This window comes from Pseudorasbora parva, chromosome 5 (assembly GCF_024679245.1).
Source record: "Pseudorasbora parva isolate DD20220531a chromosome 5, ASM2467924v1, whole genome shotgun sequence".
NCBI classification, from domain to species: Eukaryota; Metazoa; Chordata; class Actinopteri; order Cypriniformes; family Gobionidae; genus Pseudorasbora; species Pseudorasbora parva.
In genome coordinates this window covers 10,585,588-10,608,858 of record NC_090176.1, presented here as the reverse complement: position 1 = coordinate 10,608,858, position 23,271 = coordinate 10,585,588, and the positions used below count along the sequence as shown (strand labels likewise).

Sequence of the window (23,271 nt, the reverse complement as noted above, 5' to 3'; positions counted from 1 at the left end):
CGACCAGGAGCTGAGGACAAAGAATGTCCCATAGCAATGACTCATAATGAGTGCTCTTCTGAAAGCAATAGTTCTTCTGGCTGCAAATTGCCACCTGGACTTGTGGGACCTCGTTGCACTTCAAACATCTCTGTTGGAGACATGAAATGTGATGCCATTCTCGACACTGGATCCCAAGTAACAACAATTTCAGAGGCCTTTCATTCTAAATACATGTCAAACTTACCTGTTCAGTCGATACACCATCTTCTTGAGGTTGAAGGGGCTGGAGGTCAAGCAGTGCCTTATTTGGGGTACGTGGAGGTACACTTAACCTTCCCTGAGAATGTTACTGGAACAGAAGAACAAATGTCTGTTCTAGCACTCATTGTCCCTGAAAATCAGTTTAATAGCAAGATTCCTGTCTTAATTGGCACAAATGTCTTGCTCGAGTTATACCAACGCGGAATAAGCTATGACAAATCCAAGTTTCTCAGAAGATCAGACAGTTTTGCAGCAGTACTCCAACATGTGGCCCGAGTACGCAAGAGTGAAGCAAAAGCTTGTATAGTGAAGTTGCATGGAGAAAAGCCCATTACTATTCCGGCAAGACACAAAATGTATCTTTTTGGAGATGTAAGAGTCGGAAAAGCCAATCCCAATATGACATTTGTCGTTGAACCCCCTGAATCTTCCTTCCTGCCGGGTGGGTTGTTCATTCAGTGTGCACTAATAAACATATATACAAGAGCTTCAAACAGGATCCCTGTAGTCCTCAACAACACCACAGATCACACTGTCACTCTACCTCCAAAGTGTGTTATTGGTGAAGTGTCTGCAGTTCAAAGTGTAATGCCCATGACCTCCTCTGCAAAAGTTGATTCACAAACATCAGTTGGCAAGCATTCATTCAATCTGGATGACTCCCCGATGCCAGAGGAGTGGAAAACACGCATTCGAGATAAACTGAACTCCATCCCTGAAGTTTTTGCGCTTGATGAGCTGTCATTTGGCCATACCGTTGCCGTGAAACATACCATCCGTCTGCAGGACGAGACGCCCTTCAAGGAAAGGTCCAGGCCGATACACCCCAGCGATCGAGAAGCTGTCAGACAACACCTTAGAGAGCTTCTGGATGCTGGTATAATAAGGGAATCCGAAAGTCCCTTTGCATCCCCAGTGGTTGTCGTGAAAAAGAAAAACGGAAAGATCAGACTATGCATCGACTATAGGAAGCTTAACAGCCGCACTATAAAGGATGCTTATGCTCTTCCTAACATCGAGGAGACGTTTTCTGCCCTGAGTGGAGCGAGGTGGTTCTCGGTGATGGATCTAAAGTCTGGTTATTACCAGGTGGAAATGGTTGAAGAAGATAAACACAAAACTGCGTTCACATGCCCATTAGGGTTTTACGAATTCAACCGTATGCCGCAAGGTGTCACAAACGCACCTAGCACCTTTCAACGCCTGATGGAAAAGTGTGTTGGAGACCTACATCTGAGCGAGGTTTTGGTTTTCTTAGACGACGTCATTGTCTTCTCCCAGACTTTAGAAGAGCATGAGGCAAGGCTCCTGAAGGTGCTTCATCGTCTCAAAGGCTATGGCCTAAAACTATCCCCAGAGAAGTGTCAGTTTTTTAAGTCCTCTGTAAAATACCTGGGCCATATTGTTGACGCTCAAGGAGTCCACACAGATCCAGATAAAGTGTCAGCTCTCAAGGATTGGCCCCGCCCTGGAAACAGAGAAGAACTGAAACGTTTCCTCGGATTTTCAGGGTATTACAGAAGATTTGTGGAGGGCTACTCAAAAATCGCCAGGCCTCTCAACGCTCTCACCGCTGGGTACTGTCCACCTAAAAAGAGAGGTAAAGTTTATAAAACACTGAGGGCTAACCCTGGTATTAGCCCCAGAGCACCCTTTGGCTCAGAGTGGACGCCTGAGTGTGAGTCCTCATTCAGAACACTGGTTGAAAAGTTGACGTCAGCCCCTGTACTCGCTTTCGCAAATCCCAAGCTTCCATATGTGCTACATACCGATGCTTGCTGTGAGGGGTTAGGAGCAGCTCTTTATCAAGCTCAAGATGGAAAGCTTAGAGTAATAGCGTATGCCAGCAGAGGCTTATCTAAAAGCGAGAAGAACTACCCTACTCACAAGCTAGAATTTCTAGCGTTAAAGTGGGCAGTTTGTGAGAAATTCTGTGATTACCTGTATGGTACAGACTTTTCAGTCCTAACAGATAACAATCCGCTTACCTATGTCCTTTCATCCGCAAAACTCGATGCAGCCGGACACCGCTGGCTAGCGGCCCTCTCAACCTTTAGATTCAACATCAAATATCGAGCTGGACGTGCTAATGGTGATGCGGACGGACTGTCAAGGAGACCTCAAGCAGCTCCTCAAGAGGATCATGAGTACCTGCAGGAAAAAGAACGGATTAACTCAATGACAAAACGCCTTATAGAGGGGGAGATTCCATCTGATGCAGTCTCAGCTGTATGTCAACGTCATTCAGTAACCATGCACTTACCTATCCTTGCTGAGTCCCTTGTTGTTGATGCCTCCTCCTTACCTGATCTATTTACTTATAGTGGACAGGACACTGTACCTGGCATGACAAAAGAAAACTGGCATGAAGCACAAAGAAACGATCCATCAATTGGGAAAGTCGTCACCTTGGTCAAAAAAAGGCAAAAGCCCCACTTCAAATCTGTAAAAGCTGAGTCACCTGAAGTCAAGTTACTCCTTCGGGAGTGGGATAAGCTTGAGCTCATTGATGATGTCCTTTACAGGAAGTGTTTTGACAGAGGAAACAAAATTCACCAGCTCATTTTACTTGAGGAATTCAGAGAAAGAGCTCTCAAAGGCTTTCACGATGAGGTTGGTCACCTAGGGCCAGAGCGTGTGTTCAGTCTTGCTCGTGCCAGATGTTATTGGCCTAAAATGAAAGAATCAGTTGAGAAGAAGTGTCACACATGCGAACGTTGTTTCAGAAGAAAAACTCCGCCACAGAGAGCAGCACCCATGGTAAATATTAAAACGACTTACCCGCTAGAGCTTGTTTGCATGGACTACTTGTCCCTTGAACCCGATGACCGTGACATCAGAAACGTACTTGTCATCACTGACCATTTCACCCGCTTCGCAGTAGCAGTGCCAACAAAAGACCAAAAGGCCAGAACTGTTGCTAAAGCTCTCTGGGAAAACTTCCTGGTCTACTATGGGTTCCCTAGTCGCCTTCATAGTGATCAGGGACGCGACTTTGAATCCCATACGACAGAGTCCTGCACGGGTCCATTTTTGGAGACCCGCCCCCGCCCGTACCCGCAAGGTTTAGCACCAGATCCGACCCGTGACCCGTGAAAATATCAAAATTAAATCCGTACCCGCCCAGACCCGTTAATATTTGGCCCGTTACCCGACCCGTGCCCGCAATAAATCACACACGCTAAAACATTCAAATTAAAATGCTTTATTTTTTATCCTGCCCCTCTCTCAACATCAACAGCGTCATGAATGGTCTAATGAAACAGGCAAAAGTGCCTTTAAAGACTCATTGTCAACAATTGCATATAGCTACTCCACTCACCAACTTTACTTTTACTTCATCTATTGCTACTCCTGCAACGCTCGCTTCATCTGCGCTACGAGAGGCATCAACAAAAGTTTCAATGTCGCAGTGGTGGTGACGTGATGGGTCAAATGGCATATCGTTGTTGCGTGTGTGTGTAATGATAATTTGGACATAGAAATTGTAAAAGCCTACAATATGTTCGATGGGGGAAGAAGGAGGCGGAAACCGGCGAACATTTAAAAGACTTTAACCAAACAAAACGAAAGTAACGTGGGCAGCCCCTCGACATCTGCCAAGCGCACACACATAATAAAAAGTAAACAACTCAACGTCAAATCCAGGTGTGGTGATCTCTCGTCCTTATATGCTTCCGAGCTCCCTCAGAGGACTCGAGACCGGTGTGGCTCGCAGGTGACGCTCATTCACAATCACGCCCTGGTCTCGCTCTCGCTCTCTCGTTCACTTTGCCACAGAAATATTGCACATATTTTTCATCCGCCCATACGCGCAACTACCCGCCCGCACAGAGTTAATTATCCGCCCGCATACCCGCCCGTGAATTTTATAAATGTCACAATCCACCCGTTTTAGACACTTTTATGCGGGTACCCGCGGATACCCGCGGGTACCCGACCCGTTGCAGGACTCTGCCATACGATCAAGGAGCTGTGTTCACTGATAGGGGCCGAGAAAGTGCGCACCACCCCATACCACCCTCAGGGGAATCCTGTGGAGCGTTTTAACAGGACCCTAATCAGCATGCTCGGTACCCTTGACGAGAAAGACAAACATCACTGGCGAGACTTTGTGAGGCCTGTTGTACATGCGTACAACTGCACCAGGAATGATGCAACAGGTTACTCACCGTATGAACTGATGTTCGGCTGGCAGCCGACTCTGCCAGTTGACCTCATACTTGGCCTGAAACCTCCAACTGAGACTCATACAACTCACTCAGAGTATGTCCAAAACTTGCGCCAGAGACTCAAAGAAAGCTATGCACTAGCTGCAGAGAACTCCAAAAAGTCTGGAGAAAGAAATAAGCACAGATTTGATGCCAAAGTGAAAACTGCTGAATTAGAAGAAGGAGACCGTGTCCTGGTAAAGAATGTCAATGTCCGTGGTAAACACAAGTTAGCTGATAAATGGGAAAGGCCCATCCATATTGTTGTGAAGCAGATTGAAGGTGGTCCTGTGTACGTAGTGAAGCCAGAAACAGGAAATGGCCCTCGGCGTACACTTCACAGGGACTTACTTCTACCATGTGGGTTTCTGCCAGTTGAGACTTCTCCTGATTCAGTGCCATGTCAAAGCAAACAAACTCCAATCCGCCGTAAGAGTAGACAAAGCCAAGAGATGGAATGTGAATATTCGGACAGAGAAGAAGAGGATGATGGCTACTATGTGAATGAACCTCCACAGTTCACCACATGGGGACCCTATGTGCAAGAGTTTGAATTCACCCCCGTCAGTGGATATCAGTCTTCTCTGAGCCCCATGGCTCCTAAATTCAAATCAACAGAACCCCAACCAACCCTTGATCATTTAGTTGTACCTCCTGACACAAATGCAGCTGTCTATCAGTCCCCAACCCAAAGTGACCATGTCATTATAGATATTCCATAAGATGGAATATTGCAAAGCACAGTGATCACAGACCCGACGCTAGCTCACGACACAGACAGTGGTCAAATTCCGACCGATACAGAGAACGGGTTCCCTGTAACCTCTAAAAGGCACACAGAAGTTACTTGTGGGGAGGAACAAGGTGAGCCCAGACGTTCACACAGAGAAAGACATCCCCCACCCAAGTTCACTTATGAAGAGCTAGGGAAACCCCTAATCCTTGCTCTTAGTCAGTTTTTTGGAAAACTCCAAGACATTATTCCTGACCATCAGATACCTTGTCAGATTTAACACACATGCAGGGACTCATGTGGTTTAGAGGGGGAGGGTGTAACCCTGTTAATTTTGCCTAATAAAGTCCTGAAATTACCTATAATACACTTCAAACTAGAGTAAAGTGCGATATCTAGTTTGCCACTAGGTGGCAGTGCACAATGAAAAGTTCTTCTTCTACTGTTTTCGTGCCTTCGCGTTGCAAAAAGTAGAGGCTGGAAAAAACGGGAGCAAGAGCAGTTATATATAGTGTGATTGCCATTGACTTAGAAAAATACATATATCATTGAGTCTAGATTTAGATAACTCCTTCAATAGGTTTTTAGCCTGCCTATAAGCAGAACTACTATCGTAGGGTTACACTAGCTTTTGCTTGAATATGCTTGTGTGTCATGTTCGCTAGTTTGTCCATTTGCGATCGTATTGTGGCTCACTTCAGCGATGATAAAGACCCATTCATTTCCACACCATATGGAGCATCTAAATCTCCTTACTTTCTGTTTTAACCATCAATTTACAAAATGTGTCCAATAAGTAAGATACTATACTCATATGTTTGTTTCCTCTATTCATTCTATATAACCCTAATCCAGTCATAATTGTAATATGTCGTTAGCTGGAGGGTCGTGCTACTATCGTATAGTCATAATATAGTATTGTGTTTTTGTGATTGCAATTGTAATATGTGACCAGTCACGGAAAGTAGGGACACAAGTCGGTTCTGGGGCATTTTGAGTTATTCACAGATTCTGAAAGTGTAGTCTCCAAGCTTTCCAACGATGTGTAACACACAAAATCTGATAATATTTGGAGAAGTTGTGGCCATATGAATGTATGCCTTTAGAAAAGTGTAAACGAGAGAAAACAGCCTCTAAAGTTTTGCAGTTCTCACCTGTTCTCACCTGCTGGGAGTGACAATAGGGCTCATTTACATCTCATTTAGATAAGCCATACCCCCTGTAAAGCTGCATGGTTGCTGTAACGACAGAGGCAACGGGAAAAATCAGACCCTATACTACTAATAATAAAGATGCTAACATTACCATCTAAAAGCCCATTATAGTAATGGGTTTTTTGGCAAGTGATACGATGTTAACGATTACAATTAAAACGACAGTTAAGAACAATAGGTAGGTATGGGAAGGTCTAAACATGAGATAACGTGTGTGTGTGTTCTTAGAATGAACACAAAACGACAAACTTCGGTGTTTCTGGAACAATCCATAAGAAACAGAAAAGTATTCTTGCAAATCTTGTTGCCTCCAATGAAATAAGTCGTTCGGGCACACTTTCTGTTTGCCGGGGTCGTCTTTGTGGATGTACTGTGCGTCTGTTCGAAGGGGATAAAGACAGAGATGTGGGTACACTCCTTAACTGTGGCTGTAGTGTAGGGGTAAGGCGCATGTCGTTAAGTTTTGACGCATATCGATCAGTGGTTCGAGTCCGCCTTTTGCCACACACTCTAACCGAAAAACACTTATTAATAAACACATGTTAGATGCTTTATTTCCACTAACATTTTCTCAATTCTTTTTGAAAATAAATGCCTTTCCGATCTGATATGTGATGGGAAAAGGAAGTAGAGCGAGTGTGGCAAAAGGCAGATTCGATCTTCTGATTGAGTTGTGTCAAAACTTGATGACATGCATCTTACCACTACACTAGCCACGGTTACAGATTTGAGCCATTTCTCTGCCTTTATCCCTGTCAAATGTTACTATCGATATAGCCTCTGATTTCTTGCAGTAAAACTCGTCTGACGCCTGTCTGATACATTCTTCCTTTTACATCTCCTGATACATCTCTTTTAAAGTGAATTGGCACAAAATAGACTATTAATGATCACAAAAGGAACATACCGGTAAACAAATCACATTACATTTATTCTAACTTTTGCTTTTTGTCAGTGTCACACAGCTTTCACGGTGTCACACACAATCGTTGTATAACGTTATCTATGCAAACCATGAGCTTTAGGGTTTAGTTACCAAATTACATAGTTAAACAACAAGAATAGTCGTTTTTTTTTTACATTTGATCATTTAGCAGATGCTTTTATTCAAAGGGACTAACAAATGAGGAGACCAATCATATAGTTTAATAACTTTAATACAAATATAAAAATGTTCACTTGTTTTTGCACATTAAATACTGTAATTTAATTTTTGCATGTGCGCAGCATAATTTGGCAAATCTTGCCATTAAATAAGTTAAAATTTGGATTGAGAATGACATGACAAACACAAATCTTACCTGGAGCTCGACACTTCGCGGTCCCGCTGGGAGGCAATCATATCACGGATTGATTTCCGCCTGGTCGTGGCGCGTTGACGCATGCGCAGTTTGCGATGACAGAACTAAAGCTATTTTTGAGTGTTTAATTATTTTTTTTAAAATATTGCTGATATTACTGTAAACAAATAGTTTGTATAGGTAGAACATTACGAAACAAATATATGGGAATAAACTGCAATTATATGCAAAATAGCCTATATTAAAGGAAATAAAAAGTAATAAAGGAAACTAAAGCCTTTTTTAATATAGCTACTGCAATGTATGCATTGACCTTGTATGGCTATATTTTAACACATACAATATTTAGTAATTAAGATATAAATAGCATTACATGTAATATCCATTAAGTTGTATCCTTTATTGTGTAGCCTTACTGTATATTGAATTTCCCATATTAATGTTAATGCATACATGTACACACATATAAACACTTTTACAGAATGACAAGACAAATTTCTATTTCCCATCATGCTTTACTTCTGGTTTAAAGGAGGTTTAATGTTAAAATTAATTGTTATTTCATGTGTTTTTGCTCAATTTAATAGAGGGAGATAGGTTGAGATAGTGGATATAGTGAGGTTGACGTCTGGCCAAAAACTAATAAAACTGTTACTTTTATTAAAAATAATGTCTGTGCATGTCACAAGGTGTTTTGGTGTAGGTTTCATGTTTCATGTTTTAGGTTTTCATGTTCACTGTCATGTTGTCATGCACTTCCTGGTTTTGTCATGTGGTCTTTTGCCATGTGATTCCATGCCCTCATGTGTTCCTGCCTTGTGTTCTCGTGTCTTGTTTTCATTGGTTTATGAGTTAATCATTGTTCACAGGTGTCCCTTGTTTTGTCACTAGCCCTTGTGTATTTAAGCCCTCATGTTTGCCATAGTCTTTGTCAGTTATTGATGTATGTGTAACCCATGTTTGGTGAGTGTTTATTTGTGTCAAGTCTAAGTCTAAGTCAAGTTTTACGTTGTTCGCCAAGACTTTTGTTTATGTTTGGATTTGTTTAATAAAACTGCACTTAGGTTCAGCTAGTGATGGGCAGACCGAGGCTTCGTGAAGCACTGAAACAGTTGAAGCAAATGTGCCGAAGCTTCGAAACAACACCTGACACTCGTCTCCATGACGCCATCTAGTGGACACTTGCGTGTATTTATCTAAAATAACCTTGACAGTGATCTACTACTAGCAAAACAAAACAACAAACACGTTTTTAACATCTGTCTGACAACTACTTGGCTTTGTAACCTGTAGCCTCCTCATTGTAAATAACTTTAGTCTTTTGTTTTTGTTTTTTGTCATGAAAAATTAAGATTATTAAAAAAATAAAATGTGTCATTTGTTACATAACATTTTTATTCATAAATATGAATTGCTCTGCTGGTGAAGGATTTAGTCAACTTGTGTGTGTGTATATATATTCCAGCCTTTGAAAAAATTATCTCACAAGACGGGACACTTGTTGCTGGCATGCACAATTTTTTATTTTTATTTTTGCAAGTACATACAAATGAGGGAAAATTACTGAAAATTAAGTTAATGGATCATGCATTCTGGGCCAATAAAATACACACTACACACATCTCACTTTATGTGGCGTTTCCAAATGGAAACGCTCCCACACCAGATGTAGTGTCTATGTGACATCTCTTATGTGGAGCCTCCATATCTAGACTATCTATATATATCACTTAAGAATATATTCTATATCTATATATTCTATATTATATATCTATAAGTCTAACGTAGCCTATATGAATGTGTCACTAGCCTTTATCTATCCTAACTATCTGTCGCTGTCTATAACTATCAGTCAATATATCTCATTTAAATCTAGCCTAAATATAACTAACCAAAGTGCACTATAAATCTCACTTATATCACAAAATGTATCTTCTCTCACAAAACCCATGAGGTGAAGATGGATTATCTTCACTTTTAAACTGTGGGGAATGAGGTTCATTCAGATGTGTGACTGTGTGGTTTGTTCCCGCCCCTTTTAATCAAAGCAGTTTCGACAGGCGCACCTGATGAAACACTTCAGCGCTTCGTTTAGCGGTAGTCACGTGACATGGGTGTGTCGAATCACAGCTCGGAGCATCGTTTCGAAACATCTGCGCTTTATGGCGCTCGGAATGTTCCATTCGGCGACGAGACTGAAAAGCACGACAGATAACACACGTGTATACGTGCGTGTACGTCTCCATTTGTTTTATATGGAGACGTACACGCAAATATTACCTGACGTAGACACGTCAGTAACGTGTAGCTGTTGATCTATGCAGACGTCACGGTGGCGTCACGTTAGAAGTTAACGTGTGGATTACGTCTGAACGTGTGGAGAACGTCTGGACGTCTGAACGTGTGGAGAACGTCTGCACGTCTAAACGTCTGCACGTCTAATGCCCGATAAGCACATTAATTGCTATTTAACATATAGTGCATAAGCATATCTTTCCTTGAAGAATATCAAGAAAATACTATTTGGTTTGTGATTTAATAAAAAAAATTATAATAATAATAAATATAAAAACTAACATCACAACAGTAAAAACTAACATGGGTTTAGCATAGCCTATATACAATAATAAATAAAAAGAATCATAGTAGAGTAGATGCATTACTTGAGTATATTCTGAATTTCTTTTCAAAAATCGTGCACTTCTTGAAAGCTCATTTGAACCGGGTTGCCGAAATGAAAACCTCCAATAGATGGCAGCAATGAACTGTACTATTAAGATTATTGGAAAATGTTCAACCTATTCTTTCAAAAACAAATATATATGTAATAATACCCACACAACTCCTGTCAGACTAGTGCAAGTGTTTTCTACTGGTGTGCTGTTTGGAACTATATTTTCATTGACTATTGTGAGAAATCATGCCTGTCCTTAACAGTTTATCTGCAGGCATTCTTCTGGTTTTCTAATGATTTCTTTTTTCTAAGCTAAAACTGCTTATTACGGAAACATAAAAAAATATATATATATATATTTACAAATTTGTGTTTTACTTGGTATTTTTCCTCAAAATTTGTGTTTTACTTGGTATTTTTCCTCAAAATTTTTGTCTCAATTGGCAGTTAATTTTCATTATATATATATATATATATAGGGAGTGCAGAATTATTAGGCAAGTTGTATATTTGAGGATTAATTTTATTATTGAACAACAACCATGTTCTCAATGAACACAAAAAACTCATTAATATCAAAGCTGAATATTTTTGGAAGTTTTAGTTTGAGCTATTTTAGGGGGATATCTGTGTGTGCAGGTGACTATTACTGTGCATAATTATTAGGCAACTTAACAAAAAACAAATTTATACCCATTTCAATTATTTATTTTTACCAGTGAAACCAATATAACATCTCAACATTCACAAATATACATTTCTGACATTCAAAAACCAAACAAAAACAAATCAGTGACCAATATAGCCACCTTTCTTTGCAAGGACACTCAAAAGCCTGCCATCCATGGATTCTGTCAGTGTTTTGATCTGTTCACCATCAACATTGCGTGCAGCAGCAACCACAGCCTCCCAGACACTGTTCAGAGAGGTGTACTGTTTTCCCTCCTTGTAAATCGCACATTTGATGATGGACCACAGGTTCTCAATGGGGTTCAGATCAGGTGAACAAGGAGGCCATATCATTAGATTTTCTTCTTTTATACCCTTTCTTGCCAGCCACGCTGTGGAGTACTTGGACGCGTGTGATGGAGCATTGTCCTGCATGAAAATCATGTTTTTCTTGAAGGATGCAGACTTCTTCCTGTACCACTGCTTGAAGAAGGTGTCTTCTAGAAACTGGCAGTAGGACTGGGAGTTGAGCTTGACTCCATCCTCAACCCGAAAAGGCCCCACAAGCTCATCTTTGATGATACCAGCCCAAACCAGTACTCCACCTCCACCTTGCTGGCGTCTGAGTCGGACTGGAGCTCTCTGCCCTTTACCAATCCAGCCACGGGCCCATCCATCTGGCCCATCAAGACTCACTCTCATTTCATCAGTCCATAAAACCTCAGAAAAATCCGTCTTGAGATATTTCTTGGCCCAGTCTTGACGTTTCAGCTTGTGTGTCTTGTTCAGTGGTGGTCGACTTTCTGCCTTTCTTACCTTGGCCATGTCTCTGAGTATTGCACACCTTGTGCTTTTGGGCACTCCAGTGATGCTGAAGCTCTGAAATATGGCCAAACTGGTGGCAAGTGGCATCTTGGCAGCTGCACGCTTGACTTTTCTCAGTTCACGGGCAGTTATTTTGCGCCTTGGGTTTTCCACACGCTTCTTGCGACCCTGTTGACTATTTTGAATGAAACGCTTGTTTGTTCGATGATCACGCTTCAGAAGCTTGGCTATTTTAAGACTGCTGCATCCCTCTGCAATATATCTCACTATTTTTGACTTTTCTGAGCCTGTCAAGTCCTTCTTTTGACCCATTTTGCCAAAGGAAAGGAAGTTGCCTAATAATTATGCACACCTGATATAGGGTGTTGATGTCATTAGACCACACCCCTTCTCATTACAGAGATGCACATCACCTAATATGCTTAATTGGTAGTAGGCTTTCCAGCCTTTACAGCTTGGAGTAAGACAACATGCATAACGAGGATGATGTGGTCAAAATACTCATTTGCCTAATAATTCTGCACTCCCTGTATATATATATATATATATATATATATATATATATATATATATATATATATATATATATATATATATATATATATATATATATATATATATATATATAAAATGAAAAGAATGATTCAGTTCTGGGTAATATAATTTATATATATTCTATTACCCAGAAGTGAATCATTATAAACCTTTTTAATATAGCCTAAATGTGAAGATGTGAAGTTGTTGGTTCCCATGACATGCTATATTTTAATGTTTTGATGATAGCAAGCTTTTCTCGGCCATACATTTTGAATTTCTCTAATGAAGGGCAATGCAAAGCATTAAATCAACCAATGATCAGCCAGTTCTTTGAAGTAGATCAGAGTGCATCTCATGAAGCTTCATTTGGCAAGCATAAATAGACAGAGTGTGTTACACATGAAAATAATGGAAGAACAACAAATGAAACAAACAGGCCAACAGCTGGGAAGAAGAAGAGTAAGGATGTGTGGTAGAAGGGTAGGCAGAACAGTAGAAGAGGTGGAGATTGTGGACATGTTGAAATAAGGGACACTATTCCAGATTATGTTCTCAACCATGACCTTAAACAACTGAGGTGTGTCAAAAGTTATATAGCCGAATGTTGGGAGAACAACAGTGTCTTTAATAATTAAAACGTTTGTAGACAGAACGGGTATAATCAGACAGCTTTCTGTACTGTATACTTACTGTATTGCAGTAGTCCATTTGTATTTTAGATGATACAGTAAATATACTTTATAAAGACAATGTAACACACACACACACACACACACACACACACACACACACACACACACACACACACACACACACAAACACACACACACACACACACACACACACACACACACACACACACACACACACACACACACACACACACACACACACACACACACACACACACACACACACAATCACTGCCCTCACTTTGAGAAGGATTTTGAGGGTAATCCATTTATTGCTGCTGCTTGAATAAATTATTTTAAGAAATGCCTTTACTGGTTTGCAAATCTTAAGGATGATTCAAGAAATGTACCAAAGTGACTGAGAAAAACAAAAAGGACATTCAGGGCAAGTATGTGCTAATGTATTTAGTAAATGTGTCAACGTGATTACATTGAAGTTGCCCATTGGGCATGAATATGAAGATTTTTGTAAATTCATGACCTCTGCAATTATTCACTCACCAGTTTTTGGGGTAGCCTAAAAAAGCCTGGCTGATCATTACCAGCCTGGCCCACCCAATGTTGTTGTTGTGTTTTTGTTTATAAAATCTTATTTATAGTGTGTATTGTTTGCTTCTTTTACATTTGTGTTCTTGGGCTCCCGGGCTGAAAATGGGTCCCACCCCTGATATTGGTTAATCATTATTGAAGTATTGTAAACATGACTGTTATTCCATAGCTGTAGTCAGACTTTTATACAATTGGGGGGGGGGGGGGGGGGGGGGCACAACCTTATGTGGGGTTAGATGTAACACGCATGGTTTAACCCTTTCCATACATACTAGGATGATTAAACTTAGTGTGTTTACTAGTTGCCATATTAATATTATATAGAGAAAATATTGTTTAAATCCAAAGTTTAAAAATCTGGAAGATATTACTGAACATTTTTTTTAACCATAGACCATAGTAAATTTAAGTTATTTTTTCAACTTTTTGTGTTTATTTAAAAATAAGACATCTGATATTATTGTAATCTTATATCTGTTATTTAACAGTTGAGATCGTTCTTTAATGCTGATCTAACCAGCAGAAAACATGAGCCGCTGTTTAAATCCCAGTTTCGCAGATGGGGTGCGTTATGGTTGTAACACTATTAGAAATAGGCCTAAACTATTATATTCTATACTTTTATGAATTCTTTTAAAAACGGTGAATAATGACAGAGTTAATGTTCAGAAATTATTCATTATGTTTTTTAACTGCTGTTTAGCTGGGGGGGGGGGGGGGGGGATAAATGAACCACAAGTGGATTTACCCAAACTGAGACAGTCAAAAAGCTGCGGTTTATTTGACTTCTATTAATGTCAATCTGTTCTTACAAGAATTCCAATAATGACAGAATTGTATAATACATTTATATATATATAATGAAACTTAACTGCCAATTGAGACAAAAGTTAAGGGAAAATACCAAGTAAAACAAATCTGTAAATATTTGTTTAATATGTGCATTTCTTAGCTTATAAAAAAATAAATCATTAGAAAACCAGAATGCCTGCAGATAAACTGTTAAGGACAGGCATGATTTCACACAATAGTCAATGAAAATATAGTTCCAAACAGCACACCAGTAGAAAACACTTGCACTAGTCTGACAGGAGTTGTGTGGGTATTATTAACTATATATATTTGTGTTTTTGAAAGAATTGGAACAATTCATTACTATAATGTTATAGCTATGTGCTTTTACTTAATGTAATTTAATAATTACTACTTCATCTAAATTGCTTAATCTTTTTTAATAATAGCTTAATTATCGGGCATTGGAGGGGCAGACGTGTAGACGGGCAGACGTTCTCCACACGCATGTCACACGCACGTTAACACGCCTTTAAGCGTGGTTAGGAAAGAAATGACACAAAGCGAGCGCCATACGCTTCGGGATCTCGACACAGTGTCGAAACGTCAGGTTCGCGTCAGCCATCCCTAGGTTCAGCAACCTCGTCTCTCCAGTGGATCACCAGTGTTACAGTGCACTTTGCAGTACAGTTATAGCTCTTTGCTAAATATTTAGGAACCTGCCGGTGTGCTTGACTTGTGTTATTGTTAAGTGTGTGTGTGTGTGTGTGTGTGTGTGTGTATATATATATTATATATATACATCCTTAGTAATTGTTAACATTTTCATAAGTAACTGTAATATAATAGCACTTTTTTTTTCCTCAGTAACTGTAACAGATTACAGTTCCTTTTATTTTGTAATATATATATTATTTTGTTCAATATATTTTTGGGGTATATCATCACATGCCCATCAAATAAAATGACATACATTATGATATAGTAAATATATAAGTAGGGTATAAGTAAATATATTGTCACATATTTTTCTAATTGAAAGCAGCAATTCCTCATGTATTATTAAATATTGTAATATATTTATCCTGTGTATTTTTAATATGCTGTTAAATAATTTAATATATTTATCATTCACATATATAAGGAAATATTTTCTTTGTGTTAGGGTTACCCATTTTTTTACTGATTTGCAGGGGTTGTGTTTAACACAATCCAGCATATATATTTTTTTACAGTGTAGGACATATATGATTGAAAATACATGAATATTGTACAATTTGTATATGTGGTTTTTGCAGCATATGATCCTTATAGTTTTCTGTTGGAACATATAAGAATCACACGTTTTTAGCGAAACTTTTCCATATGGGAACAGCAGACTTATGCAAATGTTTGCACTATTTGATCAAAACACTTAAAGCTGAATAATTGAGAGTGATTATGAGTGAGATGAGCATCTGCTAAATGGGCAACAGCGACCAATTCACACCTTCAGTCAGTGAAGCCGCTCCCACTGCCATTCATGAGAGTTTAAATGCTGAGGAATATTCCCATCTTCCCACAGAAGAAGCAGAAGCAGGAGGAATTACTCCAGGAGAAACTACAGACATACTATTGTAAAGATGGAGTTTGAGGAAGAACCATGCAGAATAAAAGATGAAGACACAGAGAAACAAATAGGTTTGTATATAACAATACAACTACAATATATAACAAAACAGAAAAAAAGCGTCATCCTACTTTCAACTTCTTTTTTTCCAACAAATGTCTTAGTAATAACATAAAAAGATGCAAGAACTGAGATAAACGGAACAAATAGCTTTCATAAATGTGCCTTAAAAACATTACTGGTGTGCATCTTAAGACAATGGCAGTGGCAGAGATATGTCAGTGCAAGTTACTTTCAGTTAAAACAGCTGTAAAAACATGTATTTTAGTCTGAGACTAAGTGTAAGCCTTGTCTGTGAAACCGGTGGATTGTCTTAAAGGGTTGGTTCACCCAAACATGAAAATTCTGTCTTCATTTACTCACAAGTTATTCCAAACCTGTATAAATATCTTTGTTCTGCTAAACACAAAAGAAGATATTTGGAAAAATGTGTGACAGAATTTTAATTTTGGAGTAAACTATCCCTTAGTAGAATCTAGAATCTTCAATAGGTGCATTGTGTAACCCCTCTTGTTCGAGCCGCCCGCTCCAAGCAGGACTCGAATCCGGGTCCGCCGGCATTAGTCGGACGCTCTAACAAGGAGGCTAAAGGCTGTAACTCTAGTGTTAGTCGCTAGAGCGTTTCTTGACAGGACAGATGAGTGAGGATTACTTGCACAGTGACTACCATTACAATTGCAATAATTATTTATGGTTCATTGAACATGCATGAAAAACATTATTTAAATAAAGATCTCTAAAGCTTATTTGGATTTTTCAAATGTATCTTTAAAATATAGTATCTTGAAAAGGGGACGCTTCTTTTTTGCTTAGTTTATTAGACTCCGTAGTAAACTGGATTTGTGCTAAATTAAGACTGAACCATGTTTCTTTTTCTCTCATTTTTCCTTCTTATATTGAATTATGGGAATTTAATGTTTATTTTAGATTCGGTGGAAGTGAATGAGGACAACCAGCAAAAACCTCATCATTTCTCAAATGAAGATGTAAACACAGTCATTTCAAAGACTGAAAAGATATTGACACACAAACGAGCTCCAAAAAGCTCTGAGTGTGGAAAGAGTTCCACAGATAAATCAGAGTTTAAGAGACACATGCAAATTTACACTGGAGAGAGACCTTACACATGCACTCAGTGTGGAAAGAGTTTTGTTCAGAAAGGACGCCTTAATGAGCACATGAGAATTCACACTGGAGAAAAACCCTTCACATGCACTCAGTGTGGAAAGAGCTTCGTTCTTAAAGGACGCCTAAATCAGCACATGAGAATTCACACTGGAGAAAAACCCTTCACATGCACTCAGTGTGGAAAGAGTTTCATTCACAAAGGACACCTAAATGAGCACATGAGAATTCACACTGGAGAAAAACCCTTCACATGCACTCAATGTGGAAAGAGTTTCGTTCATAAAGGATACCTAAATCAGCACATGAAAATTCACACTGGAGAAAAACCCTTCACATGCACTCAGTGTGGAAAGAGTTTCATTCATAAAGGACGCCTAAATGAGCACATGAGAATTCACACTGGAGAAAAACCATTCACATGCACTCAGTGTGGAAAGAGTTTCAATAATAAAGGACGCCTAAATCAGCACATGAGAATTCACACTGGAGAAAAACCGTTCACATGCACACAGTGTGGAAAGAGTTTCATTCATAAAGGACAGCTAAATCTGCACATGAGAATTCACACTGGAGAAAAACTGTTCACATGCACTCAGTGTGGAAAGAGTTTCGTTCAGAAAGGACACCTAAATGAGCACATGAGAATTCACACTGGAGAAAAACCGTTCACATGCACTCAGTGTGGAAAGAGTTTCGTTCATAAAGGACACCTAAATCAGCACATGAGAAATCACAATGGAGAAAAACCATTCACATGCACTCAGTGTGGAAAGAGTTTCATTCAGAAAGCAGACCTAAACAAGCACATGAGAATTCACACTGGAGAAAAACCGTTCACATGCACTCAGTGTGGAAAGAGTTTCATTCATAAAGCAGACCTAAACCAGCACATGAGAATTCACACTGGAGAAAAAACATTCACATGCACTCAGTGTGGAAAGAGTTTCATTCATAAAGCAGACCTAAACCAGCACATGAGAATTCACACTGGAGAAAAACCATTCACATGCACTCAGTGTGGAAAGAGTTTCATTCATAAAGCAGACCTAAACCAGCACATGAGAATTCACACTGGAGAAAAACCGTTCCCATGCACTCAGTGTGGAAAGAGTTTTGGGCACAAAACGACTCTCAAAGATCATCTACGCCGTCACACTGGAGTGAGAGCATTCAGCTGTGATCAGTGTGATAAAACATTTGTTTGGGCATCAAACTTAAAAGCACACCTTAAAGTTCATACTGGTGTGAAGCCTCATGTTTGTTCATTATGTGGAAAGTGTTTTACACATCTTACGTCTTTAAAAAACCATGAGAGTATTCATACTGGTGTGAAGCCTTATATGTGCTTTGACTGTGAGAAGACCTTCACTACGTCCAGTGGGTTAAAAAAACACCAGATAGTTCATACAGGAGAGAAACCATACCAGTGCTCTTCATGTGGAAAGAGTTTCACCCAATCATCTAATCTACGGACTCATGAGAAAAAGCATCACCCCAAAGACTTCTAATTGAGCAAAATTCATGATCAGATCCATCCCTTTCAAGTAAACAGTTTGATATTCTACTGGGGTGGGGTGGCAGGGGTCAAAGCAATCCAATTTTAAATGGAAAATTTGTTTTTTGTTGTTTATATTAGGGAGTAAATATAGTGACAAACAAAATGGTGTCGCCCATTGTCCAAAAATATAATGGCTATTTTAAATAACATAGCTCTTTCATGGGTTTTCTAATACATATTTCAGTAAGAGTCATCATTTATGTTACTTAAGCCATACAAGTCTTAAAAAATGCTCTGTGATTCTGAGCAGGGACACGTTTGTGTACATTTTATTTTGTGATTTAACCGAAATAAATAGAGAGTCTGTGATGCGATGATGTGGTGTGTGTGTGTGTGTGTGTGTGCATATGCTCGTGACTCTTTGGCGCCACGCATTGCAAGCCCCCGGAGCTTGGCTTTTTTCGGAAAGAGTCGCTACAGCTTATTTCTCTTTTATAAATCTAATAAAACTAAATACTTTTTTGAGTTATGAAGGATGCAATGCTACTCTGTAGGTAGGCTACTCAAGATTGACATGAGATGAAACTATGTGTTATCTCTCTTTAAGTCATGAGCAATTTTTTCAAGGACAAAATTTCTTAATGATTTTGCATTTTAAGTAAATCATTCGGGTTAACCAATGATTCAATGACTCATTCATAAAGAGAGACATGCTACACAAGCTCTGATTGTGGACACAGCGGTTCCACAATTGGTCAGATTCACCACTGACAACAATAGGCGCGTTCCATTGCCCATCAAATAATTAGATCCGTGTAGGTCTTAATACAGACATTCTTTGTGATTAATGTCAAACACCAAAGAAAAAGAAAAAAACACCACATGCTTGGCTAAATAACTAAAATATATTTATTAAGAATCAGTTTATTGTTAAATTATTGAGTGAAGACTATGTAAGCAGTTTTATATTTGATTATGTAATTTCTTTCTTGACTTGCTACTGTTAAATAGACCTAATAGCTGAAAAATAAAGCAGTGTTTTTGTCATATTGTCTGTAATTTAGGTTTTTTGATTATTTTTAAAAACAAAGATACAATTAAAAATCTATATTATAATTATAAAATTACACTAAAAAAAATATTAAATTACTGGTATCATAAAATAAGATTTTGGTCATCCCAACCTGTTCAGAAGTGAAAGGTTAGTGATAGATAACATGAGTGATAATATGATCCCTGTAAGGATGTTCACACTGGCCGTAATTATAGCTATAAGAGGAGGAATGGTCAAAAACCAGGCCAGAAACATGCTAAACAAAGGGATTTTTTTGTAAAAATTAAAAAACCAATGAATAATAAGGTCTGGTGTCATATTAATCATATTATCTGTTTTTTGTGTGTTTTTGTTTTGTTTTGTTTTTACCGTGGTATCGATTTAGTATTGGTATCGAGGTATTTTGGTCTGGTATCGTATCGAAGTCATAATTTTGGTATCGTGACAACACTAATAACTCGTTATAAACTATAAACGGTCTACTTTTATTTGTGGACACTCAGAAAAAACATCAAAGGCCGTGGACTTGCCTGCACTGTACTCCAAACGCTGTCTTCATTTCAAAAATGTATTTTGTTTATTAAATGCAGAGTTTTTCATCTCAAAAGCATTTCAGTTCATATTTCCAACAAATGAAATTTCAAGCCAAAATAACAAAGAAGTAAAAAATAAAACTTTGAGTTACCACCATGCAAATTCAAACATTTCCCTCTTCTCTACTGTATATGTGGCAATGCGTCACAATAACCTGGCAAGCGTAAAAGTCATTCCTTTTTTATAGATGGATAGAAGAATGTTTGGATAGAAGACGAGACAGAGTTCTTTAATAAACTCTTATAAGACAAGAGAATTACAGGAATACTGGATTCTAAACACAGAATTGCCACATTATCATGAACTCCTTGAAGCAGATCTGAGGGAGAAACACACAACACCTCATATACGTGCCGCTTAAGTAAGGGGCTTTCCTTGCCATTAATGCTTGGATAATTATTAAAAATAATGGCTAGTGCGGTGGGTGGGATATACAAACATAGCAGACTGATCTCATGAAATGGTGTATGTATGACACATCAATTTGTATGCAATTTTGGGGTGCTATAAAGACGCATAATCACTTTTTAGCGTGTTTATCAACGCCGTTTCATTCTACCCCCCTACACTGCCCCTACCCCTAAACCTACCCATCACACACACACAGCCCCTAAACCTACCCATCACACACACACACACACACAGCCCCTAAAACTACCCATCACAAGAAACATTCTGCATTTTTTCATTATCAAAAAAATATAATTTAGTATGTTTATAAATCCATTTACCTTGTGGACACACACACATATTCAGACACATTTTGAAGGTTTAACTCAAACTCTACCCATTTGTGTATTATAAAAACCAGGATAACAGGCAGATACAACTGCAGGCACAATTTATTCAGAAAGTACAAATATTCTGAGTGTTCCGGGGCCAAACGATTGATTTGTGTGAAGAAAAACCCCAAAAGGGATCAGAATGTGGGTGGGGTAAAATGTGTGTTATTTTGGCAAGGTTGCCTGCTAAAATTCTCACCCATGGGTCTATATATCACATAATGGTCGCTTCAACCCGCGGACATCAAAAACATCCCGCGGAAAAAAAACGCGGACTTGGCAACACTGTACAGTTGAGCTCTGTTGACTTTTGGAGTCGCTTCGTTGCTCTGATTGGTTGTAGGTCTATCCAATTGAGGTCTTTCCTGGTTCGGTTGAAACACGCCCCATAATCACAGCCCAATGGAGCAGTTTCAGACTCATATTCTGACTAGAATTGAGTATGACCACGTCAGGCTAGTCTCGTGTATCATTTGAATCAGAAATATTAATGAGTGCATGTGTGTTCTGTTCACGAAGGGGCATGATCATCATTTCAATGACTAAAACATTATTATCAACTCTGTTCTTCACATGAAGATATCGTATGACATCAGAAGACCTGGAATGCAACATGAGTTAATTATTTTATATTGTTTTTTGGTCCATTTTTGCAATAAATACATGTGACTGTAAATTTATTTGCCTGTTACATTATTGTTGAGAGTGAGTAGGTTTAGGGTAGGAGTGGAGTTAGTTGCTTCAAAATTTAAAATTAGGCTATAAATACTAATTCTGGCAGATCAGGTTGGCAGAATCACACGGCGTAAACATACACGCGGAGATGATGCTTCGTTTAGGGGTCGATATACACACGGAGATGATGCTTCGTTTAGGCGTAGACATACACGCGGAGATGATGCTTCATTTAGGCGTAGACATAGACGCGAAATCACACGGCGTAGACATACATGCGGATAGCTCAAAATGCGTATAGATAACACGCCACTTGCCTTTAGAAAGTATATTTACGCGAAGTCATGATGTCATGTTGAACATACAACATAGGTTTGCCATAATTTTGCCATAATAAGGTTCTCTTTCATCATCTCGTTTCAAGATCCACTTATGGGAAGGGCATCTGTACCTGACCTCTGCAAGAGCATCCAATTGAACCAAGTCTGACAAGACAGGCAGAAGCGCGCAGCCAATGCCCAGTAAGGCCCACCCCTTACCTGCGGCCATATGTAGGCTGCATACGCTACTGTACATCAGTTGACATTCGCTTCTCGCGATCTCTCCACTGACACAGTTCGGTTGGATTTGCGCTGTTCACCTTTTGTCTAAAGGAGGAAATATCCTCGGATCAGCATCCGCCAGGCGTGACAGTTTGTATTTCTACCAGTTCGCTGTGTCTGCTATCAGAGCCGCCCACGCTCGCACTCGTCTTCCTGTTCCACGGCGGCCGCCATGGAGTTTTTCGCCGGTATGTCGCTCTCTATCTCTGCTTCTTCCGGTCGGTAACGTTAGCTCATCACGGGCCTACCCGGCCGCGTGTGGAGCTCTTATCTTAACTGCAGTCACTGCCTAGTGCTGCCTAAGAAACTTCTGCGATACCGCCTTAAAGTTGCCGCTACCCAGTGTGGCGAGCTTGACTGCTCAGACACGGATGTGGGACACTGTGACGACAGCGCCCTACCCGGGACCCCCTGGGACGCGACTGCGGCCTTGCCTCAGTCCATCCTCCTGGACGCGTGTGAGCAGCGGTCCCCCATCTCAACATCGAGTGGCCGGCGCCACAGAGTGCCACCGACCAGGAGAGGGATATTTATGACGGGAAAGTACTGGGAGCTCCCTCTGGCCCTAGGAAACAACTTTTTCCTGTTCTCCCAGCATGCGTGAAGCACATGAGGCACTAATGGAGCGACCCGCTTGACTTCAAACACGGTCTCGCAGGTCTGGAGGTTAAGGATATGGCTGCTCTCGGAGGCAACCCACCCTCTGCTAAGTCCTGGGGGAAACCACCTCCTGCCGCTGTGGGAAAATCCCTGAGCTCTACCCCCACCGACTCCAAACGCAAGCGGCAGGCCTGATGTTTGGCCGATGGGGGATTGTGGTCTTGTTGTT

General features: G+C 39.7%; 1 protein-coding gene across 1 annotated transcript in view; it reads left to right on the top strand.

Annotated features, from left to right (window-relative positions):
• The window catches only part of LOC137075830 (zinc finger protein 850-like), a 188,540-nt gene that overhangs the window by 134,573 nt on the left and 30,696 nt on the right, over positions 1 to 23,271 (top strand). Inside the window, exons 6-8 of the mRNA XM_067444782.1 lie at positions 17,202 to 18,742; positions 22,494 to 22,630; positions 22,725 to 22,900. Of these exons, the coding sequence (XP_067300883.1) occupies positions 17,202 to 18,742; positions 22,494 to 22,630; positions 22,725 to 22,900 (1,854 nt within the window). The remainder of the gene's footprint in view (positions 1 to 17,201; positions 18,743 to 22,493; positions 22,631 to 22,724; positions 22,901 to 23,271) is intronic.